Raw genomic sequence first — 27162 nt, forward strand, 5'->3', positions numbered from 1 at the left:
CAGTAACAGGATGTTCTGATATGAGTGGGACCAGTAACAGGATGTTCTCTCTGTCTATAGTTCTGATATGAGTGGGACCAGTAACAGGATGTTCTGACATGAGTGGGACCAGTAACAGGATTTTCTCTCTGTCTATAGTTCTGATATGAGTGGGACCAGTAACAGGATGTTCTCTCTGTCTATAGTTCTGATATGAGTGGGACCAGTAACAGGATGTTCTGACATGAGTGGGACCAGTAACAGGATTTTCTCTCTGTCTATAGTTCTGATATGAGTGGGACCAGTAACAGGATGTTCTCTTTGTCTATAGTTCTGATATGAGTGGGACCAGTAACAGGATGTTCTGATATGAGTGGGACCAGTAACAGGATGTTCTCTCTGTCTATAGTTCTGATATGAGTGGGACCTGTAACAGGATGTTCTGACATGAGTGGGACCAGTAACAGGATGTTCTCTCTGTCTATAGTTCTGATATGAGTGGGACCAGTAACAGAATGTTCTCTCTCTCTATAGTTCTGATATGAGCGGGACCAGTAACAGGATATTCTCTCTGTCTATAGTTCTGATATGAGTGGGACCAGTAACAGGATGTTCTCTCTGTCTATAGTTCTGATATGAGTGGGACCAGTAACAGGATGTTCTCTCTGTCTATAGTTCTGATATGAGTGGGACCAGTAACAGAATGTTCTCTCTCTCTATAGTTCTGATATGAGCGGGACCAGTAACATGATGTTCTCTCTGTCTATAGTTCTGATATGAGTGGGACCAGTAACAGAATGTTCTCTCTCTCTATAGTTCTGATATGAGTGGGACCAGTAACATGATGTTCTCTCTGTCTATAGTTCTGATATGAGTGGGACCAGTAACATGATGTTCTCTCTGTCTATAGTTCTGATATGAGCGGGACCAGTAACAGAATGTTCTCTCTCTCTATAGTTCTGATATGAGCGGGACCAGTAACAGGATGTTCTCTCTCTCTATAGTTCTGATATGAGTGGGACCAGTAACAGGATGTTCTCTCTGTCTATAGTTCTGATATGAGTGGGACCAGTAACATGATGTTCTCTCTGTCTATAGTTCTGATATGAGTGGGACCAGTAACAGGATATTCTCTCTGTCTATAGTTCTGATATGAGTGGGACCAGTAACAGGATGTTCTCTCTGTCTATAGTTCTGATATGAGTGGGACCAGTAACAGAATGTTCTCTCTCTCTATAGTTCTGATATGAGTGGGACCAGTAACAGGATGTTCTCTCTGTCTATAGTTCTGATATGAGTGGGACCAGTAACAGGATGTTCTGACATGAGTGGGACCAGTAACAGGATGTTCTCTCTGTCTATAGTTCTGATATGAGCGGGACCAGTAACAGGATGTTCTGATATGAGTGGGATCAGTAACAGGATGTTCTCTCTGTCTATAGTTCTGATATGAGTGGGACCAGTAACAGGATGTTCTGATATGAGCGGGACCAGTAACAGGATGTTCTGATATGAGTGGGACCAGTAACAGGATGTTCTCTCTGTCTATAGTTCTGATATGAGTGGGACCAGTAACAGGATGTTCTCTCTGTCTATAGTTCTGATATGAGTGGGACCAGTAACAGGATGTTCTCTCTGTCTATAGTTCTGATATGAGTGGGACCAGTAACAGGATGTTCTCTCTGTCTATAGTTCTGATATGAGTGGGACCAGTAACAGAATGTTCTCTCTCTCTATAGTTCTGATATGAGCGGGACCAGTAACAGGATGTTCTCTCTGTCTATAGTTCTGATATGAGTGGGACCTGTAACAGGATGTTCTGATATGAGTGGGATCAGTAACAGGATGTTCTCTCTGTCTATAGTTCTGATATGAGTGGGACCAGTAACAGGATGTTCTGATATGAGTGGGACCAGTAACAGGATGTTCTCTCTGTCTATAGTTCTGATATGAGTGGGACCAGTAACAGGATGTTCTGATATGAGTGGGACCAGTAACAGGATGTTCTGATATGAGTGGGACCAGTAACAGGATGTTCTGATATGAGCGGGACCAGTAACAGGATGTTCTGATATGAGTGGGACCAGTAACAGGATGTTCTCTCTGTCTATAGTTCTGATATGAGTGGGACCAGTAACAGAATGTTCTCTCTGTCTATAGTTCTGATATGAGTGGGACCAGTAACAGAATGTTCTCTCTGTCTATAGTTCTGATTTGAGTGGGACCAGTAACAGGATGTTCTCTCTGTCTATAGTTCTGATATGAGTGGGACCTGTAACAGGATGTTCTGATATGAGTGGGACCAGTAACAGGATGTTCGCTCTGTCTATAGTTCTGATATGAGTGGGACCAGTAACAGGATGTTCTCTCTGTCTATAGTTCTGATATGAGTGGGACCAGTAACAGGATGTTCTGATATGAGTGGGACCAGTAACAGGATGTTCGCTCTGTCTATAGTTCTGATATGAGTGGAACCAGTAACAGGATGTTCTGACATGAGTGGGACCAGTAACAGGATGTTCTCTCTGTCTATAGTTCTGATATGAGTGGGACCTGTAACAGGATGTTCTGATATGAGTGGGACCAGTAACAGGATGTTCTCTCTGTCTATAGTTCTGATATGAGTGGGACCAGTAACAGGATGTTCTGATATGAGTGGGACCAGTAACAGGATGTTCTCTCTGTCTATAGTTCTGATATGAGTGGGACCTGTAACAGGATGTTCTGATATGAGTGGGACCAGTAACAGGATGTTCGCTCTGTCTATAGTTCTGATATGAGTGGAACCAGTAACAGGATGTTCTGACATGAGTGGGACCAGTAACATGATGTTCTCTCTGTCTATAGTTCTGATATGAGTGGGACCAGTAACAGGATGTTCTCTCTGTCTATAGTTCTGATATGAGTGGGACCAGTAACAGGATGTTCTCTCTGTCTATAGTTCTGATATGAGCGGGACCAGTAACAGGATGTTCTCTCTGTCTATAGTTCTGATATGAGTGGGACCAGTAACAGGATGTTCTCTCTGTCTATAGTTCTGATATGAGCGGAGCCAGTAACACTCTGGCGAGGGAATTCCTCACCGATGTTCACCAGCTTTGCAGCGCCGTGGCTCAGAGGGCGGAGTCACGGGGAGAGGAGGACGAGGAGAGTCACATGGTTGCCCTGGGCGAATACCTGGTCAGAGGCAGGGGCTACTTGCTTCTCAGCGCCCTGGACTCCATCATCGACCAGGTGAGGTTCACCTGGCAGACGCACCTGTACACACACACTCAGCCTTAGTACACACATGCATTTAATGCTTCCAACCCCTCAGCTATTCTCCTGACACAGTGTTGCTTGTGACAGAATTGAGCGTACCACGTTATGACTGTGAATGTCCTACCGCGCTATGACTGTGAATGTCCTACCGCGCTATGACTGTGAATGTCCTACCGCGCTGTGACTGTGAATGTCCTACCGCGCTATGACTGTGAATGTCCTACCGCGCTGTGACTGTGAATGTCCTACCGCGCTATGACTGTGAATGTCCTACCGCGCTACGACTGTGAATGTACTACCGCGCTACGACTGTGAATGTACTACCGCGCTACGACTGTGAATGTACTACCGCGCTACGACTGTGAATGTCCTACCGCGCTATGACTGTGAATGTCCTACCGCGCTATGACTGTGAACGTCCTACCGCGCTGTGACTGTGAACCTCCTACCGCGCTATGACTGTGAATGTCCTACCGCGCTGTCGAGGGGAATGAGTAGGAATGCTCCACATTAGCAGGTATTGTTCCTGTTGTGACTGACTCCAGTTAGCTAGGGTCCTGACTGACCCAGTGTTGGATAGGGAGAGGTTCTGGAGGTGGAGAGAGGAGAGGTTCTGGAGGTGGAGAGAGGAGAGCTCTGCTAGGAGAGGTTCTAGAGGTGGAGAGAGGAGAGCTCTGCTAGGAGAGGTTCTGGAGGCGGAGAGAGGAGAGCTCTGCTAGGAGAGGTTCTAGAGGCGGAGAGAGGAGAGCTCTGCTAGGAGAGGTTCTGGAGGCGGAGAGAGGAGAGCTCTGCTTGGAGAGGTTCTGGAGGTGGAGAGAGGAGAGCTCTGCTAGGATAGGTTCTGGAGGTGGAGAGAGGAGTGCTCTGCTAGGAGAGGTTCTAGAGGCGGAGAGAGGAGAGCTCTGCCAGGGGAGGCATGCAACGCTGTGAACAAGGGTCCGGAAAAAAGAGGGAAGTGGAAGAAGAGAGGAGAGAGACTTGTGAATCATGTCTGTCAGAGGTGATGCCAGGAGGTGAGGCTGGCAGTAGCTCCGTCCGGTAGAGGGTATGAAATGATCTCCCTGCAGGGCTAGGGGTTAGTCAAATGGCACCCTATTCCTTATAAAGTGCACTTCTATTGACCAGTGCCCTATGGGACACCATAGTAGTATGTAGTGCACTATAAAGGGAATAGGCTGCCGTTTGCGATGCTGACATAGTGCACTATAAAGGGAATAGGCTGCCGTTTGGGATGCTGGCATAGCCTTGAGTATAATTTAATTCACAGTCATCCTACAAGGAGCTGTATAATGGAAGTATTTCGTAAAAGAATTGCAATTAATTCCCTGCCGAGCGTCTCTGAATCCATTTCCCCGCCTAGCATCTCTGATGTTCGTCAACTTCCTCTAACACTTAATTCCCCCTAACTCTGTCCAAATAAACAGAGATGGGGACTAACACCAGGCCTCTGGGCTGTAGAGTCTCAGTAAAGACCTTCACTAGAGATGGGGACTAACACTGGGCCTCTGGGCTGTAGAGTCTCAGTAAAGGCCACTAGAGATGGGGACTAACACCAGGCCTCTGGGCTGTAGAGTCTCAGTAAAGGCTTTCACTAGAGATGGGGACTAACACTGGGCCTCTGGGCTGTAGAGTCTCAGTAAAGGCCACTAGAGATGGGGACTAACACCAGGCCTCTGGGCTGTAGAGTCTCAGTAAAGGCCACTAGAGATGGGGACTAACACCAGGCCTCTGGGCTGTAGAGTCTCAGTAAAGACCTTCACTAGAGATGGGGACTAACACTGGGCCTCTGGGCTGTAGAGTCTCAGTAAAGGCCTTCACAAGAGATGGGGACTAACACCAGGCCTCTGGGCTGTAGAGTCTCCGTAAAGGCCTTCACTAGAGATGGGGACTAACACCGGGCCTCTGGGCTGTAGAGTCTCAGTAAAGGCCTTCACTAGAGATGGGGACTAACACCAGGCCTCTGGGCTGTAGAGTCTCAGTAAAGGCCACTAGAGATGGGGACTAACACCAGGCCTCTGGGCTGTAGAGTCTCAGTAAAGACCTTCACTAGAGATGCTCATTTAACCTCTATGGGCTAGGCGGGACGAATTCGTCCCACCTACGTAACAGCCACTTGAAGCCTGTGGCGCGATTTTCAAAACCTTAAAAATCCTATTACTTCAATTTCTCAAACATATGACTATTTTACAGCTATTTAAAGACAAGACTCTCGTTAATCTAACCACACTGTCCGATTTCAAAAAGGCTTTACAACGAAAGCAAAACATTAGATTATGTCAGCAGAGTACCAAGCCAGAAATAATCAGACACCCATTTTTCAAGCTAGCATATAATGTCACCAAAACCCAGAAGACAGCTAAATGCAGCACTCACCTTTGATGATCTTCATCAGATGACAACCCTAGGACATTATGTTATACAATACATGCATGTTTTGTTCAATCAAGTTCATATTTATATCAAAAACCAGCTTTTGACATTAGCATGTGACGTTCAGAACTAGCATACCCCCGCAAACTTCCGGGGAATTCGCTAACATTTTACTAAATTACTCACGATAAACGTTCACAAAAAGCATAACAATTATTTTAAGAATTATAGATACAGACCTCCTCTATGCACTCGATATGTCCGATTTTAAAATAGCTTTTTGGTGAAAGCACATTTTGCAATATTCTAAGTACATAGCCCAGGCATCACGGGCTAGCTATTTAGACACCCGGCAAGTTTAGCACTCACCATAATCATATTTACTATTATAAAAGTTTGATTACCTTTTGTTGTCTTCGTCAGAATGCACTCCCAGGACTGCTACTTCAATAACAAATGTTGGTTTGGTCCAAAATAATCCATCGTTATATCCGAATAGCGGCGTTTTGTTCGTGCGTTCCGGACACTATCCGAAATGGTAAAGAAGGGTCGCGCGCATGGCGCAATTCGTGACAAAAAAAATCTAAATATTCCATTACCGTACTTCGAAGCATGTCAACCGCTGTTTAAAATCAATTTTTACGCAATTTTTCTCGTAGAAAAGCGATAATATTCCGACAGGGAATCTCCTTTTCGGCAAACAGAGGAAAAAATCACAAAGGCGGGGGCGGTCGGGTCACGCGCCTAAGCCCAGAGTCCCTTGATCGGCCACTTGAGAAAGGCAATAATGTGTTTCAGCCTGGGGCTGGGATGACGACATTCTGTTTTTTCCCGGGCTCTGAGCGCCTATGGACGACGTAGGAAGTGTCACGTTAGAGCAGAGATCCTTAGTAAAAGATAGAGATGGAAAAGAGTTCAAGAAATGGTCAGACAGGCCACTTCCTGTAAAGGAATCTCTCAGGTTTTGACCTGCCATTTGAGTTCTGTTATACTCACAGACACCATTCAAACAGTTTTAGAAACTTTAGGGTGTTTTCTATCCATATGTAATAAGGATATGCATATTCTAGTTACTGGGTAGGAGTGGTAACCAGATTAAATCGGGTATGTTTTTTATCCAGCCGTGTCAATACTGCCCCCTAGCCCTAACAGGTTATTAAGGGGTTTATTCATAGAGCTGTGTTGTCACCAGCCAACCAATGCCAGTTGTTTTGTTTCATTCCAGCTTACGTTTGGGACAGTCACAGGCCTCAATACAGCTGTGATTTGGGACAGTTACAGGCCTCAATACAGCTGTGGCTTGGGACAGTCACAGGCCTCAATACAGATGTGGCTTGGGACAGTCACAGGCCTCAATACAGATGTGGCTTGGGACAGTCACAGGCCTCAATACAGATGTGGCTTGGGACAGTCACAGGTCTCAATACAGATGTGGCTTGGGACAGTCACAGGCCTCAATACAGATGTGGCTTGGGACAGTCACAGGCCTCAGTGTCTTGTGTACACAGTGTCACTGTATAACTGTCTGATTACAACTTTACCATTGTTGCTGCTGTTAATACTCCCATCATCTCCCTATCTCCCCGAGGTTAGGCAAATGTACTGTTTGAGTAATACTTCAGTATGCGGAACACACGAGGATGAACACGAGGAGGGTTCTTGTGTTTTAGCCATTCCAGAGAAAGGCCAGCATCAGACAGATTGAAAGGATGTCTAGTGAAATATACTGAACAACAAAATAAACACAACATGTAAAGTGTTGGTCCCATGTTTCATGATCTGAAATGAAAGATCCCAGAAATGTTCCATATGCAAAAAAAGCTTATTTCTCTAAAATGTGGTGCAGAAATTTGTTTTCGTCTCTGTTAGTGAGAATTACTCCTTTGCCAAGATAATCCGTATGGAACATTTCAGGAATCTTTTATTTCAGCTCATGAAACATGGGACCAGCACTCTACCATAAGCCGTCTCCAACGTCGTTTTAGAGGATTTGGCAGAACGTCCAACCGGTCTCACAACCACAGACCACGTGTAACCACGCCAGCCCAGGACCTCCACATCCGGCTTCTTCACCTGAGGGATCGTCTGAGACCAGCCACCCAGACAGCTGATTAAACTATGGGTTTGCACAACCGAAGAATTTCTGCACAAACTGTCAGAAACCGTCGCAGGGAAGCTCATCTGCGTGCTCGTCGTCCTCACCAGGGTCTAACCAGTGACTTTGATGGCCACAGGCATGCTGGAGAAGTGTGCTCTTCACGGATGATTCCCGGTTTCAACTGTACCAGGCAGATGGCAGACAGCATGTATGGCGTTGTGTGGGCGAGCGGTTTGCTGATGTCAACGTTGTGAACAGAGTGGCCCCGTGATGGTGGGGTTATGGTATGGGGCAGGCATAAGCTACGTACAACGAACACAATTGCATTTTATCGATGGCAATTTGAATGCACATTGATACAGGGACGAGATCCTGAGGCCCGTTGCCGTGCCATTCATCCTCCGCCATCACCTCATGTTTCAGCATGATAATGCACGACCCCATGTCGCAAGGATCTGTGCACAACTCCTGGAAGCTGAAAATGTCCCAGTTCTTCCATGGCCTGCATACTCACCAGACATGTCACCCGTTGAGCATATTTGGGATGCTCTGGATCGACATTTACGACAGTGTGTTCCATTTCCTGCCAGTATCCAGCAACTCTGCACAGCCATTGAAGAGGAGTGGGACAACATTCCACAGGCCACAATCAACAGTCTGATCAACTCTATGCGAAGGAGATGTTGTGCTGCATGAGGCAAATGGTGGTCACACCAGATACTGACTGGTTCTCTGATCCACATACTTTTTATTTTTATTTTTATTTTTTTATTTTTTAAGATCTCTGTTACCAACAGATGCATGTCTGTATTCCCAGTCATGTCTGTACCCCTCAGCCCTTTGTCTCTGTCTCTGTATCGATCTGTTACTGATCAGGGAGACAGTTCGTCTTTGTATCGATCTGTTACTGATCAGGGAGACAGCTCGTCTCTGTATCGATCTGTTACTGATCAGGGAGACAGCTCGTCTCTGTCTCTACTAGCCTTCTGGATTCATGTGCTGCACAGAGCTTTGCTTGCATCCTAAATTGAACCCTATTCCCTACATAGTGCACTACTTTAGACCAGAGCCCTATGGCACCCTATTCCCTACATAGTGCACTGTTTTAGCCCAGAGCCCTCATAGGGGGGACGTACACTTAGTCTTATTTGGCTTTAATTCAGATGTTAAGGCACTGCATTTTTTCTCCCTGATGAGGAATGCTCTGGTCGTGGACTGCAGTGGGTCACAGAGGAGTAGAGAAGATATTTAGGGGAAGGCTATCACACACACACCACATATCCCAAGCCTTCACAGTACATAGTCACACAGGACACTGTCACATACGGTGGTGTCATGTCATTGGCTATGCCGGATTAAGTGATAAGACATGCTATTCTATAAAATCATTTCTCTGTCTTGTCTTTGGCATCATTAAAGCAGAAGACATGTTTATCAAATAACTCTATTATTACGCAATTAAACTGATTAATCGTGTAACTGTAATTAACTAGGAAGTCGGGGCACCAAGGAAAATATTCAGATTACAAAGTTATAATTTTCCTAATATAACTTTCAGATATTTTAATATCTGATCAATTAATCTTCGAATTAATGACGTGTTATTTACCTCACGCCAGTCTCATTCCAAACGTCGTAAATTGTTGGTTATCTGCACGAACCCAGTCTTCACTATGAGTGATCCATACATTAATTGTCTTAAAATCATTTATTTACTAACTAAGTAATTCACAGAAATGCATAACAAACAGTAGCTCTGGTTACAAGGAAATCATAGGGGAATGTGCCCTAGTGGGCTAAACCGGCATGGCGGCTTGTTAGACAAAAGGGGAGTGGGGTCAGCTGAGAAGGCACTACAGAGTTGAAAATTATAACAATTGAAATGCTAACCCTTTGCACATGAACGCTCACTCATTCGGGAACAATTGCAATCAATATATATATTTACGCTCAGTGTGTTATCGGGATCTCTGTTGAAAAGTTTGTTTCTGTTGGAGAGTCTGTCCGCCCTCTCTCTCTCTGTCGTGGTTAAAATGGGTAGTTCAGAGTGACATTCATTCATGTCGTTATAGAATAGATGTTTCAGCGGTTGTCGGTCTTCGCGTTCAATGATACCGAATTCCTAGCTGCAGACTAGTAATTAATATCAAAGACTTGTTCTTATTCTGTTGGTATCGATAGTCTAAGAGTTAAACCACGTGGTATGGTTAAAAGTTCAGCAAGAGGAATGCATGGTCAAACCTTGGCCCTCTCGTTATCGAGGTAAGCTGGTCTCCAACCTTTAGCCATCTCGTAATTGAGGTAAGCTCGGTCTGGTGATAGAAAACCTTGGTGGGTGTTTTATTTGGAAGAGCAGAAAAGGGCCTGTCCCATCACGCCAAACCATAACTGTGCTCATGGCGGTCCTCTGATTTAGTTAAGACTCCAAAGGGAATTGGAGTTTCCTTCATTAACCTGTTAGGGCTAGGGGGCAGTATTGACACGGCTGGATAAAAAAACATACCCGATTTAATCTGGTTACCACTCCTACCCAGTAACTAGAATATGCATATACTTATTACATATGGATAGAAAACACCCTACATTTTCTAAAACTGTTTGAATGGTGTCTGTGAGTATAACAGAACTCAGAACTCAGCTGTACCTACTGCCCTTCACTTACCTACTGTACCTTCTGCACTACAAGTGCAGGTACAGTTGGTACAGTTGGTACTTGTAGGCCAGCAGGTACAGTACCTGCTGGCCTACAAGTACCAACTGTACCTGCTGCCCTACAAGTACCAACTGTACCTGCTGCCCTACAAGTACCAACTGTACCTGCTGCCCTACAATTATCTACTGTACCTTCTGCCCTACAAGTACCTACTGCTGCCCTACAAGTACCTGCTTATCTACTGCCCTGCAAGTACCTACTGCTCTACAAGTACCTACTTACCTCTACTACAATACCCTGGATGGTTAAAGCCTGATTTATACCTTTCACAAACGTGTGTGCCTTAAGCGAAATTGCAATCCTGCATAGTTGCGTCATTTTACACTTTTTGGGGATTCACACAGTTGTGTGCTTTTGCCTCGCAAATATGCATAACGGTCATTTTGCGTAGCTGACTGGGTTCTGGTGTTGCGTACTTCCTTGAGATATGAATTAGGTTTAACTCTTTATGTAACCCTGCTGCTCTCTCTCTACTGCTACAGGAAGATACCTGTTCAGGAGGAGAAAGCATTTTCAACTTCTCTCAGGTTCCATGGCCAGTGAATGTCTTCTGCTTTCCTCCAGGGTCGCTTGTGCTGGATGTCCTGAGTGAACATGAGGACATACGAGGAGAGAGAGCACTTCCTAGAAAGTGTCTCACTCTCTTTCTTTGTCTCTCTCATTCTGCCCGGACCTATACAGTCATTTGTCTGGACTGTTAGTGGGATGGCGTGATATTACTTCAGAAGGTGTGAACACAGAGCGAGAGAGAAGTAGAATCTTCTAGCTAACTAAGACTCTGTGTGTCTCTGTCTTTGTAGGAGCTGACCTGTAGAGAGAGAGAATATTCTAGCTAACCGAGACGGTGTCTCTCTGTAGGAGCTGACCTGTAGCGAGAGAGAGAATATTCTAGCTAACCGAGACGGTGTCTCTCTGTAGGAGCTGACCTGTAGAGAGAGAGAATATTCTAGCTAACCGAGACTGTGTCTCTCTGTAGGAGCTGACCTATAGCGAGAGAGAGAATATTCTAGCTAACCGAGACGGTCTCTCTCTGTAGGAGCTGACCTGCAGAGAGGAGCTGCTAACCCTGCTGCTGTCTCTACTGCCACTGGTCTGGAAGATACCTGTTCAGGAGGAGAAGGCACCAGGTAGGTCCTCCACACTACACAGTACCCTTCATCACTAACACACACAGCCTACACAGATTTGCCAACACCAGGTAAAACCAAACTACCTACCTAAAATACTGTTGTAACAAAACTACTGTTAACTTCCTCTACCGTGTGCCCTAACACACACATCTATACAACTGTAACAGAACTACTGTTGACTTCCTCTACCGTGTGCCCTAACACACACATCTATACAACTGTAACAAAACTACTGTTGACTTCCTCTACAGTGTGCCCTAACACACACATCTATACAACTGTAACAAAACTACTGTTGACTTCCTCTACCGTGTGCCCTAACACACACATCTATACAACTGTAACAAAACTACTGTTGACTTCCTCTACCGTGTGCCCTAACACACACATCTATACAACTGTAACAAAACTACTGTTGACTTCCTCTACAGTGTGCCCTAACACACACATCTATACCACTGTAACAAAACTACTGTTGACTTCCTCTACAGTGTGCCCTAACACAACCCAGGAGTGGATGGATTGATGGATACTGTAGCTGTAAACATTGATGTATTCTAGTTTAAGAGAACAGTGAGAGTTATATAAAACAACAACAGTTATACAACCCAGCAGTGAGTGGACGGATGTTTACTGGAGCTGCGGATGGATGGATGGAGAATGGATGGAATGGATGGATGGATGCCTACTGTAGCTGAGGATGGATGGAGTGGATGGATGGATGCCTACTGTAGCTGAGGATGGATGGATGGATGTCTACTGTAGCTGAGGATGGATGGATGGATGCAGTGGATGGATGCCTACTGTAGCTGAGGATGGATGGATGGAGTGGATGGATGCCTACTGTAGCTGAGGATGGATGGATGCCTACTGTAGCTGAGGATGGATGGATGGATGCCTACTGTAGCTGAGGATGGATGGATAGAGTGGATGGATGGATGCCTACTGTAGCTGAGGATGGATGAGTGGATGGATGGAGGATGGATGGATGGATGGAGTGGATGGATGGATGCCTACTGTAGCTGAGGATGGATGAGTGGATGGATGGATGCCTACTGTAGCTGAGGATGGATGGATGAGTGGATGGAGTGGATGGATGGAGGATGGATGGATGGATGCCTACTGTAGCTGAGGATGGATGCCTACTGTAGCTGAGGATGGATGGATGGAGTGGATGGATGTTTACTGGAGCTGAGGATAGATGGATGGATGCCTACTGGAGCTGAGTGGATGGATGGATGTAGTGGATGGATGGATGTTTACTGGAGCTGAGGATGGATGGAGTGGATGGATGGATGGATGGATGCCTACTTTAGCTGAGGATGGGTGGATGGATGGACGGATGGATGGAGTGGATGGATGGATGGACGGATGGATGCCTACTGTAGCTGAGGATGGGTGGATGGATGGACGGATGGATGGATGGATGCCTACTGTAGCTGAGGATGGATGGATGGATGCCTACTGTAGCTGAGGAGGGATGGATGGATGCCTACTGTAGCTGAGGATGGATGGATGGATGGATGAGTGGATGGATGGATGCCTACTGTAGCTGAGGATGGATGGATGGATGAGTGGATGGATGGATGGATGCCTACTGGAGCTGAGGATGGATGGATAGAGGATGGATGGATGGATGCCTACTGTAGCTGACGATGGATGCCTACTGTAGCTGAGGATGGATGGATGGATGGATGGATGCCTACTGGAGCTGAGTGGATGGATGGATGGATGGATGATGCCTACTGGAGCTGAGTGGATGGATGGATGGATGCCTACTGGAGCTGAGTGGATGGATGGATGGATGCCTACTGGAGCTGAGTGGATGGATGGATGCATGCCTACTGGAGCTGAGTGGATGGATGGATGGATGGATGCATGCCTACTGGAGCTGGATGGATGGATGGATGGATGGATGGAGTGGATTAAGGGTGTGAATGGTTTCACGAAGTTGGGATCCTTAACGTTAAGAAAAGTCTCGAACCGAATGTTTTTCCCCCCCATAATTCAAATCACAGTGCAGGAAACACAAAGCATATACTTTTCTGAGTTATAGCCTAAGTAGACTTTAAGGCTGTACAGGCCTGGGGAAACCAGAGAGGAAGAGGTGAATTCTAGGTAACTTTGGTGAATTTGAGAGGCATGCAGGACAATTAATACATGGCGAGATGCAGATTACCAGAACATGGTCCTGCCTGCCCTCCTCTCTCCTCTCCTGCTGGCCTGACTGCCCCTCCTCTCTCCTCTCCTGCTGGCCTGACTGCCCCTCTTCTCTCCTCCTCCTGCTGGCCTGCCTGCCCCTCCTCTCTTCCTCCTGCTTGCCTGACTGCCCCTCTCTCTTCCTCCTGCTGGCCTGCCTGCCCCTCCTCTCTCTTCCTCCTGCTGGCCTGCCTGCCCCTCCTCTCTCCTCCTCCTACTGGCCTGCCTGCCCCTCCTCTCTCCTCCTCCTACTGGCCTGACTGCCCCTCCTCTCTCTTCCTCCTGCTGGCCTGACTGCCCCTCCTCTCTTCCTCCTGCTGGCCTGACTGCCCCTCCTCTCTTCCTCCTGCTGGCCTGACTGCCCCTCCTCTCTCCTCCTCCTGCTGGCCTGACTGCCCCTCCTCTCTCTTCCTCCTGCTGGCCTGACTGCCCCTCCTCTCTCTTCCTCCTGCTGGCCTGACTGCCCCTCCTCTCTTCCTCCTGCTGGCCTGACTGCCCCTCCTCTCTCCTCTTCCTGCTGGCCTGACTGCCCCTCCTCTCTCTTCCTCCTGCTGGCCTGACTGCCCCTCCTCTCTCCTCCTATACAACTATAACAAAACTACTGTTGACTTCCTCTACCGTGTGCCCTAACACATACATCTATACAACTATAACAAAACTACTGTTGACTTCCTCTACCGTGTGCCCTAACACACACATCTATACCACTGTAACAAAACTACTGTTGACTTCCTCTACAGTGTGCCCTAACACACACATCTATACCACTGTAACAAAACTACTGTTGACTTCCTCTACCGTGTGCCCTAACACACACATCTATACCACTGTAACAAAACTACTGTTGACTTCCTCTACAGTGTGCCCTAACACACACATCTATACCACTGTAACAAAACTACTGTTGACTTCCTCTACCGTGTGCCCTAACACACACATCTATACCACTGTAAGGGGCCAGCAGGAGGAAGAGAGAGGAGGGGCAGGCAGGCCAATCCTTGTTCAAGGGCAGAACGACAGATTTGTACCATGTCAGCTCGGGGGTTCGAACTTGCAACCTTTCGGTTACGAGTCCAACGCTCTAACCACTAGGCTACGCTGCCCGGCCCTTGTGGTCATACATACGTAAAAGGACCATTATTCTGCCTTGTGAATCGATGTGGAATTTAATGATTTTTCTTATTGTTTTGACGGAAAAACGATTAAAAAAATTATATAATAAATTGCTGTTTAAATGTTAAGAAGAATTGTGGATGGATACTTACTGAAGCTGATTGACCTCAGGATGACTGGGGTATTTAGTGTTGTCCTGCTAATCTCTCTTAACATGCTCGTCATACATAGTTCCCTTATTAGCTTCTGGTATGTTAGTTCTATATGAGTTCAGAATTAGTTGCAGCACACTGCCTCAATTACACCTTCTCATGTGAGGTTTAATAGTTGATTTTAACACCTTTTGATATACATACATTATTGTATAAGATGTAAACTCCTCCAGAAATATGAGGCAGAGAATTATTAGTTGGCGCTCGGGTAAGGAAGGGGAAGATATAGTCTTGAACAAGCACAGTGACGTCCATCACACTTAGCACTGAAGTGACAACTAGAGACCCTTCAGGAAGTACTCTCTCACTCATTTACTTTTTCTACATTTTGTTGTTTTACAGCCTGAATTTAAAATTGATTAAATTGACTTATTTTTTTTGGTCACTGGCCTACACACAATACCACATGTCAAAATGGAATTATATTTTAGAAATGTTCACAAATGAATAGAAAATGAAAGGTTGAAATGAATTCAGTCAGTAAGTATTGAACCCCTTTGTTATGATAAACCTAAATATGTTTGAGTAAAAAGTTGCTTAAGAAGTCCCATAATAAATTGCATGGGCAATATTGGTGTTTAACATGATTTTTTAATGACTACCTCATCTCTGTACCCCACACATACAATTATCTGTAAGGTCCCTCAGTCAAGCAGTGAATTTCAAACACAGATTCAACCACAAAGACCAGGGAGGTTTTCCAATGCCTTGCAAAGAAGGGCACCTATTGGTAGATGGGTAAAAAAAACAAAAAAAAACAGACATTGAATATCCCTTTGAGCATGGTGAAGTTATTTATTACACTTTGGATGGTGTATCAACACACCCAGTCACTACAACAATACAGGTGTCCTTCCTATCTTAGTTGCCGGAGAGGAAGGAAACTGCTCAGGGATTTCACCATGATGCCAATGGTGACTTTAAAACAGTTACAGAGTTGAATGGCTGTGATAGGAGAAAACTGAGGATGGATCAACAACATTGTAGTTACTCCACAATACTAACCTAAATGACAGTGAAAAGAAGGAAGCCTGTACCCAATACAAATATTCCAAAACATGCATCCTGTTTGCAACAAGACACTAAAGTAAAACTGTTGAAAATGTGGCAAAGAAATTAACTTTATGTCCTGAATACCAAGTGACTGAGGTGGTGTAACTCCTCAAAGCCATTGGATGAATCCCGGAACATATTCCAGTCTGTGCTGCAAAACATTCCTGTAGCTTAGCATCTGCGTCATCTGACCTCTTCCGTATTGAGCGAGTCACTGGTACTTCCTGCTTTAGTTTTTGCTTGTAAGCAGGAATCAGGAGGATAGAATTAAGGTCAGATTTGCCAAATGGAGGGCGAGGGAGAGCTTTTATGTGTCTGTGTGTGTGGAGTAAAGATGGTCTCTAGGTTTTTTCCCCTCTGGTTCCACGTTTGACATGCTGATTACAGAGCATGACAAATCAATTTGAATCCCACTTTGTAACACATCAAAGTGTGGAAAAAGTCAAGGGGTGTGAATACTTTCTGAAGGCACTGTACTTTACATGGTGTTATGCTTAGCATTGACGAATGTGCTGGAAGTGGACGACTGGTGAACTGTACTGTGGGCCCTGTCTGTTGTTGCTTCAAAGCCTGTTATTGATTTTTGACTAATTAAAGTAATTGATCGTCTGTAGTGTTTCAACACCTTCTCTCTAAGGTTCTTAATCAGGTGACATTGGAATCCCTACAGACCATTACAGACTGGAGCTGTCAAACCCTACAGACCATTACAGACTGGAGCTGTCAAACCCTACAGACCATTAGACTGGAGCTGTCAAACCCTACAGACCATTAGACTGGAGCTGTCAAACCCTACAGACCATTAGACTGGAGCTGTCAAACCCTACAGACCATTAGACTGGAGCTGTCAAGCCCTACAGACCATTAGACTGGAGCTGTCAAGCCCTACAGACCATTAGACTGGAGCTGTCAAACCCTACAGACCATTAGACTGGAGCTGTCAAGCCCTACAGACCATTAGACTGGAGCTGTCAAGCCCTACAGACCATTAGACTGGAGCTGTCAAGCCCTACAGACCATTAGACTGGAGCTGTCAAGCCCTACAGACCATTAGACTGGAGCTGTCAAACCCTACATACCATTACAGACTGGAGCTGTCAAACCCTACAGACCATTACAGACTGGAGCTGTCAAACCCTACAGACCATTACAGACTGGAGCTGTCAATCCCTACAGACCATTACAGACTGGAGCTGTCAATCCCTACAGACCATTACAGACTGGAGCTGTCAATCCCTACAGACCAGTACAGACTGGAGCTGTCAATCCCTACAGACCAGTACAGACTGGAGCTGTCAATCCCTACAGACCAGTACAGACTGGAGCTGTCAATCCCTACAGACCAGTACAGACTGGAGCCGTCAATCCCTACAGACCAGTACAGAATGGAGCTGTCAATCCCTACAGACCAGTACAGACTGGAGCTGTCAATCCCTACAGACCAGTACAGACTGGAGCTGTCAAGCCCTACAGACCAGTACAGACTGGAGCTGTCAAGCCCTACAGACCAGTACAGACTGGAGCTGTCAATCCCTACAGACCAGTACAGACTGGAGCTGTCAATCCCTACAGACCAGTACAGACTGGAGCTGTCAATCCCTACAGACCAGTACAGACTGGAGCTGTCAAGCCCTACAGACCAGTACAGACTGGAGCTGTCAAACCCTACAGACCAGTACAGACTGGAGCTGTCAAGCCCTACAGACCAGTACAGACTGGAGCTGTCAAGCCCTACAGACCAGTACAGACTGGAGCTGTCAAGCCCTACAGACCAGTACAGACTGGAGCTGTCAAGCCCTACAGACCAGTACAGACTGGAGCTGTCAAGCCCTACAGACCAGTACAGACTGGAGCTGTCAAGCCCCACAGACCAGTACAGACTGGAGCTGTCAAGCCCCACAGACCAGTACAGACTGGAGCTGTCAAGCCCCACAGACCAGTACAGACTGGAGCTGTCAAGCCCCACAGACCAGTACAGACTGGAGCTGTCAAGCCCCACAGACCAGTACAGACTGGAGCTGTCAAGCCCCACAGACCAGTACAGACTGGAGCTGTCAAGCCCCACAGACCAGTACAGACTGGAGCTGTCAAGCCCCACAGACCAGTACAGACTGGAGCTGTCAAGCCCCACAGACCAGTACAGACTGGAGCTGTCAAGCCCCACAGACCAGTACAGACTGGAGCTGTCAAGCCCCACAGACCAGTACAGACTGGAGCTGTCAAGCCCCACAGACCAGTCAGACTGGAGCTGTCAATCATTATTTCTAGATATTTTGATGATATATTGCTGTTTGACTGTCTTTACGTTGCCAGATTTCACCTTGCCTTACAGTGGTTTGTGTTGCCAGATTTCACCCTGCCTTACAGTAGTTTCTGTGTTGCCAGATTTCACCCTGCCTTACAGTAGTTTCTGTGTTGACAGATTTCACTCTGCCTTACAGTAGTTTTCATGTTGACAGATTTCACCCTGCCTTAAAGTAGTTTTCATGTTGTTAGATTTCACCCTTCCTTACAGTAGTTTCTGTGTTGCCAGATTTTACCCTGCCTTACAGTAGTTTTCTTGTTGCCAGATTTCACCCTGTTGTCTCTACTGGAGGTGTTCTTGAGCCGGGAGGTGAATGCCGTCCCCCAGAGGGCAGGGAAAGACCAGAAGACCGGTGCATTTCACTCTGAGAAGCGTTCACGCGGTGGCAGCAGCAGTAGCTCCACCTGGAAGGTCCTGCGTCGCTCCCGCAGGACCCCTCAGCGCTACTCTGTAAGGGATGCCCGCCGCTCCCAGCTCTCCACCTCTGACTCAGATGCGAACTCTGACAACAAGGCCGTCACCGGTGGAGTACGTAGTCGGCGTTCTCGCGGTTCTACGATCCGTGTGAGTTGCCAGCATCACCGTTTGGAGGCTCCCTTGTTACCCTCGCCCCCTGTTCCCCCTCCCGAAAAGACCATGGCTTCGCCTTTCCCGCTCTACCCCCAACCCCGGTCGCTGGGGGGGTCCCAGAACACCCTGGACACAGAGACCCTGACTGACCCAGCTGCCATGTCCATATTCAACCGGATGGAGAACTCTCCCTTCGACCTCTGTCATGTTCTGCTCTCGCTCCTGGAGAAGGTATTTTCTGATTTGTATTGAATGTAAAGTGCTCAATGCACAGCCTTGTCCATCTTACTCAAGCTGTCCCTTTTTAGATACAACCAGGACCACAATAGAAATCATTTGGTAGACTTTGTGTTTTTAATACTAAATCATGTTGAATGTACTGTTGTTCTCAAGTGGTTGCAGTATCTCTATATATGTATTTTAAATATCTCTCTTCCCCCCTCAAGGTGTGTAAGTTTGACATGAGCATCAACCACAACCCGGGTCTGGCTGTCAGCGTGGTACCTACCCTCACTGAGATTCTTACAGAGTTTGGAGACTGCTGTGGTCCGGGGGGAGGAGGAGAGGGGGTGGAGGAGCTGGCTGGAGGCTGGACAGAGGAACCCATCGCCCTGGTCCAGGTATACCTTTTTACTTCCGTTTTTCTTAATTGAATATAATAATGAAATACTTAATGTAAATGCTTTAATTGGTCTTTTACGCATTGTGCTGTACTTACTATTGATATTGTGTGACAGTTTGACATTGTGCTGTACTAATATTGATATTGTGTGATAGTTTGACATTGTGCTGTACTACTATTGATATTGTGTGACAGTTTGACATTGTGCTGTACTACTATTGATATTGTGTGATAGTTTGACATTGTGCTGTACTACTATTGATATTGTGTGACAGTTTGACATTGTGCTGTACTTACTATTGATATTGTGTGACAGTTTGACATTGTGCTGTACTACTATTGATATTGTGTGATAGTTTGACATTGTGTTGTCATTGTAGTGGGATGTGTTGTCATTGTAGTGGGATGTGTTGTCATTGTAGTGGGATGTGTTGTCATTGTAGTGGGATGTGTTGGCATTGTAGTGGGATGTTTTGGCATTGTAGTGGCATGTTTTGCCATTGTAGTGGCATGTTTTGACGTTGTTTTGGGTTTGTTTTGACGTTGTTTTGTCATTGTAGTGTGATAGTTTGTAATGTTGCAGGTATTGGTTTTGCTTTACTATGGCTGTAATTATGACTATGAGTGATGGACATTAAGATAGTCCACATTAGCCCCAGGCTTGAATTTTCAGACCAGGCTAGTAGGAAATATGCCAAACTAGCTCCAAAGTAATCTTAAGTATGGCATACATTTTGGTCTCTTGGGTAGTGGAACATCATCCAGGCTAGTAGAGAAAATGTGGTCTACTAGCCTGGCTGGCCGGTGCCCATAATCCTTAACTTCCATGCCTGAGTATGACTAGCTAATTGATAATAAAGAACACTCTGATCTGTCTCCTCTCAGAGGATGCTGCTAAGGACCATCCTCCACCTGATGTCAGTCGACGTGGGTCAGAGTGAGGCTCTACCAGACAGCCTGCGACGCAGCCTGACTGACCTGCTCAGGTACGTAGTCAAGAGGTTAGAGAACACGACCGGCAGCCAGAAGGTTGCTGGCTCTAACCCCCCCCCCCCCCCGGGGTGGGCGACACAAAAATGGGAACCGAACTGAACTGGCAGCTGAAACCATTGTACAACCTGTCTATTCTATTTTATTCAGAGCCACGCTGAAGATCAGGTCCTGCCTGGAGAGACAGGTTGACCCGTTCGCTCCCAGACCCAAGAAGACCCTGCAGGAGGTGCAGGAGGACTTCTCTTTCTCCTGCTGGAGACACCGCTCCCTGCTGTTACCTGAGCTGCTGGAGGGGGTACTGCAGGTATGGACTCGTTCTGTCCCACATGGCACCCTATTCCCTATATAGTGTACTACTTTAGACCAGAGCCCTATTGCACCCTATTCCCTACATAGTGCACTACTTTAGACCAGAGCCCTATTCCCTATATAGTGCACTACTTTTGACCAGGGCCCTATGGCACCCTATTTCCTACATAGTGCACTACTTTAGACCAGAGCCCTATTCCCTATATAGTGCAGTACTTTAGACCAGGACCCTATGGCACCCTATTCCCTACATAGTGCACTACTTTAGACCAGAGCCCTATGGCACCCTATTCCCTACATAGTGCACTACTTTTGACCAGAGCCCTGTGGCACCCTATTCCATATATAGTGCACTACTTTTGACCAGGGTCCTATGGCACCATATTCCCTACATAGTGCACTACATTAGACCAGGGCCCTGTTTTTGACCTGGGCCCTGTGGCACCCTATTCCCTATATTGTGCACTACGTTAGACCAGGGCCCTGTTTTTGACCTGGGCCCACATCCATTGTCAATATTGTGTAGTCTATTTTTTTCTTCTTCTGATGTACGACCAGGAAGAGGATTTTCTTGTTCTCTTTCAGTCAGTCAACTTCAGTACAACATCCTATGGGGAGTCTCACTCTCACCACTTAGGTTGAAGGATCTACAATCACGCCTGACAATGAAATCCGCACCTCGCTCGAAGCACCACCTTCTACAGGTGATGAGAGTAAGGCTGAAATTCATTCCTTAAATTATTCCACTCTTCACCTTGGTGTGAACAGGAACAAGAACCCAAAACCGTCTTACATTGCGCCAACTAAACTGTCCCTTAATGGTAGAGCGTTCTCACCCCCTGGCCGTTGTTTCCTGATTGTTTGTATGGTTTCATAAGTTTCCTAATCACAAACAATTAGTTATTGTTCAAATCGCTTGGCCTGACTATAGCAATAAGTACTATGGCTGACGCGACGAAGGCTAACAAGCCGGGTTCGGGTTCACGACCAAATTAATTAAAAGATACTCACATTTGTTGTCTGTCCCAGCTCGCTGCATGCTCAGGCTGCCCCCGGTCCAATCAGTTTGTGTGCGAGACTAGGAGATCAGATTCTTATTTACGGAACAGAACAGATTCTTATTTACAATGATGGCCTACCCTGGCCAAACCCTAATCTGGACAACGCTGGGCCAATTGTGCGCTGCCCTATGGGACTCCCAATCACGGCCGGTTTTGATACAGCCTGGAACCGAACCAGGGTCACTGCATAAAGTCCAGTGTTGGTCCTTGAGGGCCGTCGTGGTATCGGCTTGAGGGGGAATATACACGGCTGTGACTATAACCGAAGAGAATTCTCTTGGAAGGTAATACGGTCAGCATTTGATTGTGAGGTGTATTCTAGGTCAGGTGAACAAAAGGACTTGAGTTTCTGTACGTTATCACAATCACACCATGAGTAGTTAATCATGAAACATACACTACCACCCTTTTTCTTCCCAGAGTGTTCTTAATTCCTGTCTGCGCAATGAACTGAGAACCCAGCTGGCTGTATGAACGGGGAGAGTATATCCGGAGAGAGCCATGATTCCTTGAAACAGAGTATGGTACTGTCCCTGATGTTTCTCTGGAAGGAGATCCTCGCCCTGAGCTCGTCTACTTTATTATCCAGAGACTGAACATTAGCAAGTAATATACTCGGAAGCGGTGGATGGTGTGTGCACCTCCTGAGTCGGACTAGAAGTCCACTCCGAGTACCTCTTATCCGGCGGTGTCTTGGAGCAGACTCTGGGATAAGTTAAATTGCCTTGGGAGGTACGAACAAAGGATCCAATTTGGGAAATTTGTAATGCTGGTGAGTTTCCGCCGCTCTGATATCCAAAAGCTATTTCCGGCTTTATGTAATAACACAGAAAACGTTCTGGGCTAATAATGTAAGAAATGAAACACAAAAAAACGAAATACTGCAACGTTGCTTAGGAGCTAGAAGAAGAGCTGCCATGTCTGTCTGTGCCAACTTGGGACTTGGAGCTGGTTTTGGAGATTCTCCTGCTCATGTCTATGGCCTCTGGTAAACGTGTTGGGGACCTTCGCGTTATCCGTACACCCTTCCTGTACTCAGTTTTCCCCGGGGTGACTCTAAGGTGACTTTGCGTCCAAATGCAGCCTTCGCTCCAAAAGTCATGGCTATGTCCTACAGGTCCTTTACATGCCCTGTGTCTGGTGCGAGTTTTACACATGTACATTGAACCGGAATATCCGGTTATGTGACCATTTTTTGTCTGTTTTGCTAATCCAGCACGCGGCAGGATACTCTCTAAACAGCGTGCGTCTCTCCCACTGGAGTATGGAAGCGATCTCCCTGGCATATACCAGCGAGGGGCAAGGGGTACCTAATGACGTACGTACGCACCCACTCCACCAGGGGATTGGCAGCGTCTTGGGTGTTGTTTAAATAGGAGATATTTGTGCTCCTAAATGGGTTTTATCACGGCTGGGACAGGGGGAAGTCACTAGGCAGCTCACCGTGTGGTCACGGCTGGGACAGGGAGAAGTCACTAGGCAGCTCACCGTGTGGTCACGGCTGGGACAGGAAGAAGTCACTAGGCAGCTCACCGTGTGGTCACGGCTGGGACAGGGGGAAGTCACTAGGCAGTGCACCGTGTGATCACGGCTGGGACAGGGGGAAGTCACTAGGCAGCTCACCGTGTGGTCACGGCTGGGACTTGGGGAAGTCACTAGGCAGCGCACCGTGTGCTCAATTCCCAGACTGCAGCATCCGGCAGGGTCAAGTCTGGGTGGTCTGCCATGGGCCGTTTCATTTAGTATCCTTTTTAGGTTGGCATAGGGCGTGACTATATTTCCCATGGTATGTTTTACCGAAGTTGACGTAAAGTTATGACTATAACTGCTGTTCCCTGAAGGAGGGAAACAAAGTGAAACATCTGTTTGGCCCCGTGCTACCCGTTCCTGGGCTGGGTGAAGAGCGGCTTGAAATGGAAGGAATCCGAGCCTCGCGCTTATCACCTGTGGAAGGTGGGGCTTCCAGCGAGGCGCGGATATCATTGGCCTTGTCAGGCGTGATTGTAGATCCTTCGACTGAAGTCGCTGGAGTGTGACTCCCCGTAGTATGTTGTATTTCCCTCCTTCAGAGAACAGTAGTTACATTTTTAACCATTCCTTACTAAGAGTGCATCCCAAATGGTACCCTGTTCTCTGTATACATCACTAAAACTTGAGTGTGACAAAACTGCACAGATGCCTTTTTATTTTCCACCTTTTTCCCCCACTTATTCATTATTTATTGTCCCTAGCACAAGGTGCACCTTTAATGATCATGCTGTTTAAGCAGCTTCATATTCGACACCTGTCAGGTGGATGGATTATCTTGGCAAAAGAGAAATGCTCACAATCAGGGATGTGAACACATTTTTACACAATTTGAGAGGAATAAGCGTTTTTGCTGATGGAAAATTGCTGGTACTTTTTTTTATTTCAGCTCATGAAACATTGGACCAACACTTTACATGTTGTTTTATATTTTAGTTTAGTTTAATAGAAATAAGAGGTCCAAGAATGTATCTCTGTAGAACACCACACTAATACATTATTGTAATCTATTGTAATCCAGGGGCGGCTAAGGTGGTCTGGTTAAAGTAGTGCACTATTTTGTGAATACTGTGCCATTTGCTGATGTACGATAATTTTGTATTTCTTAAACCATTCTATTAATCTAATGGGATGTCCAGGTGCTGCTGGGGTGTCTCCAGGCCTCGGCCCCCAATCCCTTCTTCTTCAGTCAGGCTCTAGAGCTGCTTCATGAGTTCATCCAGCATCGGGGCCTGGAACTGTTTGAGGCCACCGTTCTGAGACTAGAAGGGCTGGGCCGCGCCCGGGACTCTGAGGTTTGATTTGATCGATTTATTTACCTGATCAATGGGGGGCTAACTTCCCAGACACAGATTAAGTCTAGTCTTGGACTAAAAATAAATTTTCCACTGAGCTTGCATTTTAGTCCAGCACTTGGCTTAATTTGTGTCTGGTGAATTTGGCTTGCAGAGTTGAGTACAACAATACACACATAATTAAAAACACAAAGTCCAAAGAGTAATTTCCGTTTTGTTCCAACTCAGGTGGGGGGTGAGGCAGCAGATCGTCTGAAAGGACTGATCTCTGGGTTCCTAAAGATCATCAGCGCCGTGAAGACCGCTAAGTCAGAGCAACTGCACCAGTCCGTCTGCGCCCGCCGTCGCCACCGCCGCTGTGAATACTCTCACTTCCTGCATCATCACCGCGACCTCTCTGGACTCCCAGTCTCTGCTTTCAAACAGGCCGCCCGCCGCAACCCCTTCGAAGAGACAGAGTCCGAGGGGAAGGACGGGGTGGATGACGTGGTGCGTTACCCAGAGAGGTGCTGTTGCTTGGCAGCCTGCGCCCACCAGTGTCTCCGTCTGCTCCAGCGGCTGTCCTCCAGTGGGCCAGCGGTGCTCCAGGTCCTAGCTGGCGTCCAGGCTGTGGGGATCTGCTGCTGCATGGACCCTCGCTCTGTAGTCGGCCCTCTCCTCCATGCCTTCCAGGCTCCAGGGCTCCGCTCCTACCAGTCTCACATCCTCTCTGTCCTCTCCCGGCTGATCCTCGATCAGTTAGGTGGAGGACAGCCTTCTGAGAAAGCTAAGCTAGCCTCCTGTAACATCTGTACTCTGGACAGCAGTCAGCTGCCGGGCCTGGAGGAGACGCTCCAGCAGGGGGAGGTTGGAGTGTCATCCCCCACTTTGAGCTACCGTTCCCATGGTATCCTCCCCAGCGGAGGGGGAGCAGAGGATATGCTGTGGAAGTGGGAGGCCCTGGAGGCGTACCAGGGGCTGGTATTCGGGGAGGACCAGGCACTCAGCCAACAGGTCGCGGGACACATGTGTCACCTGATGTTGAGAGGGAACGCTGTGGTCCAATGGCAGCTCTACACGCACATCTTCAACCCTGTACTGCAGAGGGGGGTGGACCTAGTGCATCACGCCCAACAACTGGGTGTGTCTGCAGCGTGTAGCCAGGTGTGCTCCTACCACATCCAGTGTCTACCTGTAGAGGTGCTACTGGTCTACCTGCAGACACTACCAACCCTGCTCAAGTCCAGGTGAGGACAATGCTGTCTTTACCTTCTTTACTACTGTCTTTTGGCTTCTTCTGTCTTGTCCCCTCCTCCAGTCTGACAGTTTTCTGTCTACTCCGCTTTCCATCCCTTTTCTGCCCCTTCTCCTCCCATTCCTCTCTTCTGCCCCTTCTCCTCCTATCCCTCTCTTCTGCCCCCTCCTTCCTTTCCTCTCTTCTGTCCTCTTCTCCTCCCATCTGTCGTGTCTTTGGCATCATTAAAACGGAAGACATGTTTATCAAATAACTGTAATTATTATTACGCGATTAAACTCATTAATCGTGTAACTCTAATTAACTAGGAGTTTGGGGCACCAAGGAAAATATTCAGATTAAAGTTATAATTTTCCTAATATAACTTTCAGATATTATAATATCTGATCTATGAGTCCTCTGATTAATGATGTGTTATTTACCTCGTCAGTCTCATTCCAAATGTCGTAAATTGTTGGTTATCTGCATGAACCCAGTCTTCACTATGAGTCATCCATACATCAATTGTCTTAAAATAATTTATTTACTAATCGAAGTAATTCACAGAAATGCATAACAAACAGTAGATATGGTTACAAAGAAATGATAGGGGAATGTGCCCTAGTGGGCTAAACCGGCATGGTGGCTTGTTAGACAAAAGGGGAGGGGGGGTCAGCGGAGAAGACACTACAGAGTTGATAAATATTAACAATTGAAATGCTAAACCTTTGCACATGAACGCTCACTCATTCGGGAACAATTGCAATCAATATATATATTTACTCTCAGTGTGTCGTCGGGATCTTTGTTGGAGAGTTTGGTTCTGTTGGAGAGGTTGTCCTCGCGTTCTCTCTCTCTCTCCCTCGGTTAGAATGGATATTTCAAAGTGACATTCATTAACCTCTCTAGGGGAGGTGGGACGAAATCGTCCCACACTATTCAACAGCCAGTGAAAAATCAGAGCGCCAAATTTAAAACCACAAAATGTCATAATTCAAAGTTCTCAAACATAGGACTATTTTACACCATTTTATAGATACACTTCTCCTGAATCGAACCACGTTGTCCGATTTCCAAAAGGCTTTACAGCGAAAGCAAAACATTAGATTATGTTAGGAGAGTACATAGACACAAATAAT

General features: G+C 46.6%; 1 protein-coding gene across 3 annotated transcripts in view; it reads left to right on the forward strand.

Moving 5' to 3' along the window:
- The window catches only part of lyst (lysosomal trafficking regulator), a 220625-nt gene that overhangs the window by 33810 nt on the left and 159653 nt on the right, over nucleotides 1–27162 (forward strand). For all 3 annotated transcript variants that reach the window (XM_045702248.1, XM_045702249.1, XM_045702250.1), the window contains 8 exons: nucleotides 3015–3213; nucleotides 11458–11548; nucleotides 18699–19234; nucleotides 19450–19623; nucleotides 20511–20611; nucleotides 20766–20922; nucleotides 24655–24810; nucleotides 25039–26036. In XM_045702248.1, the coding sequence (XP_045558204.1) occupies nucleotides 3015–3213; nucleotides 11458–11548; nucleotides 18699–19234; nucleotides 19450–19623; nucleotides 20511–20611; nucleotides 20766–20922; nucleotides 24655–24810; nucleotides 25039–26036 (2412 nt within the window). The remainder of the gene's footprint in view (nucleotides 1–3014; nucleotides 3214–11457; nucleotides 11549–18698; nucleotides 19235–19449; nucleotides 19624–20510; nucleotides 20612–20765; nucleotides 20923–24654; nucleotides 24811–25038; nucleotides 26037–27162) is intronic.

This window comes from Salmo salar, chromosome ssa19, assembly GCF_905237065.1.
Source record: "Salmo salar chromosome ssa19, Ssal_v3.1, whole genome shotgun sequence".
NCBI lineage: Eukaryota > Metazoa > Chordata > Actinopteri > Salmoniformes > Salmonidae > Salmo > Salmo salar.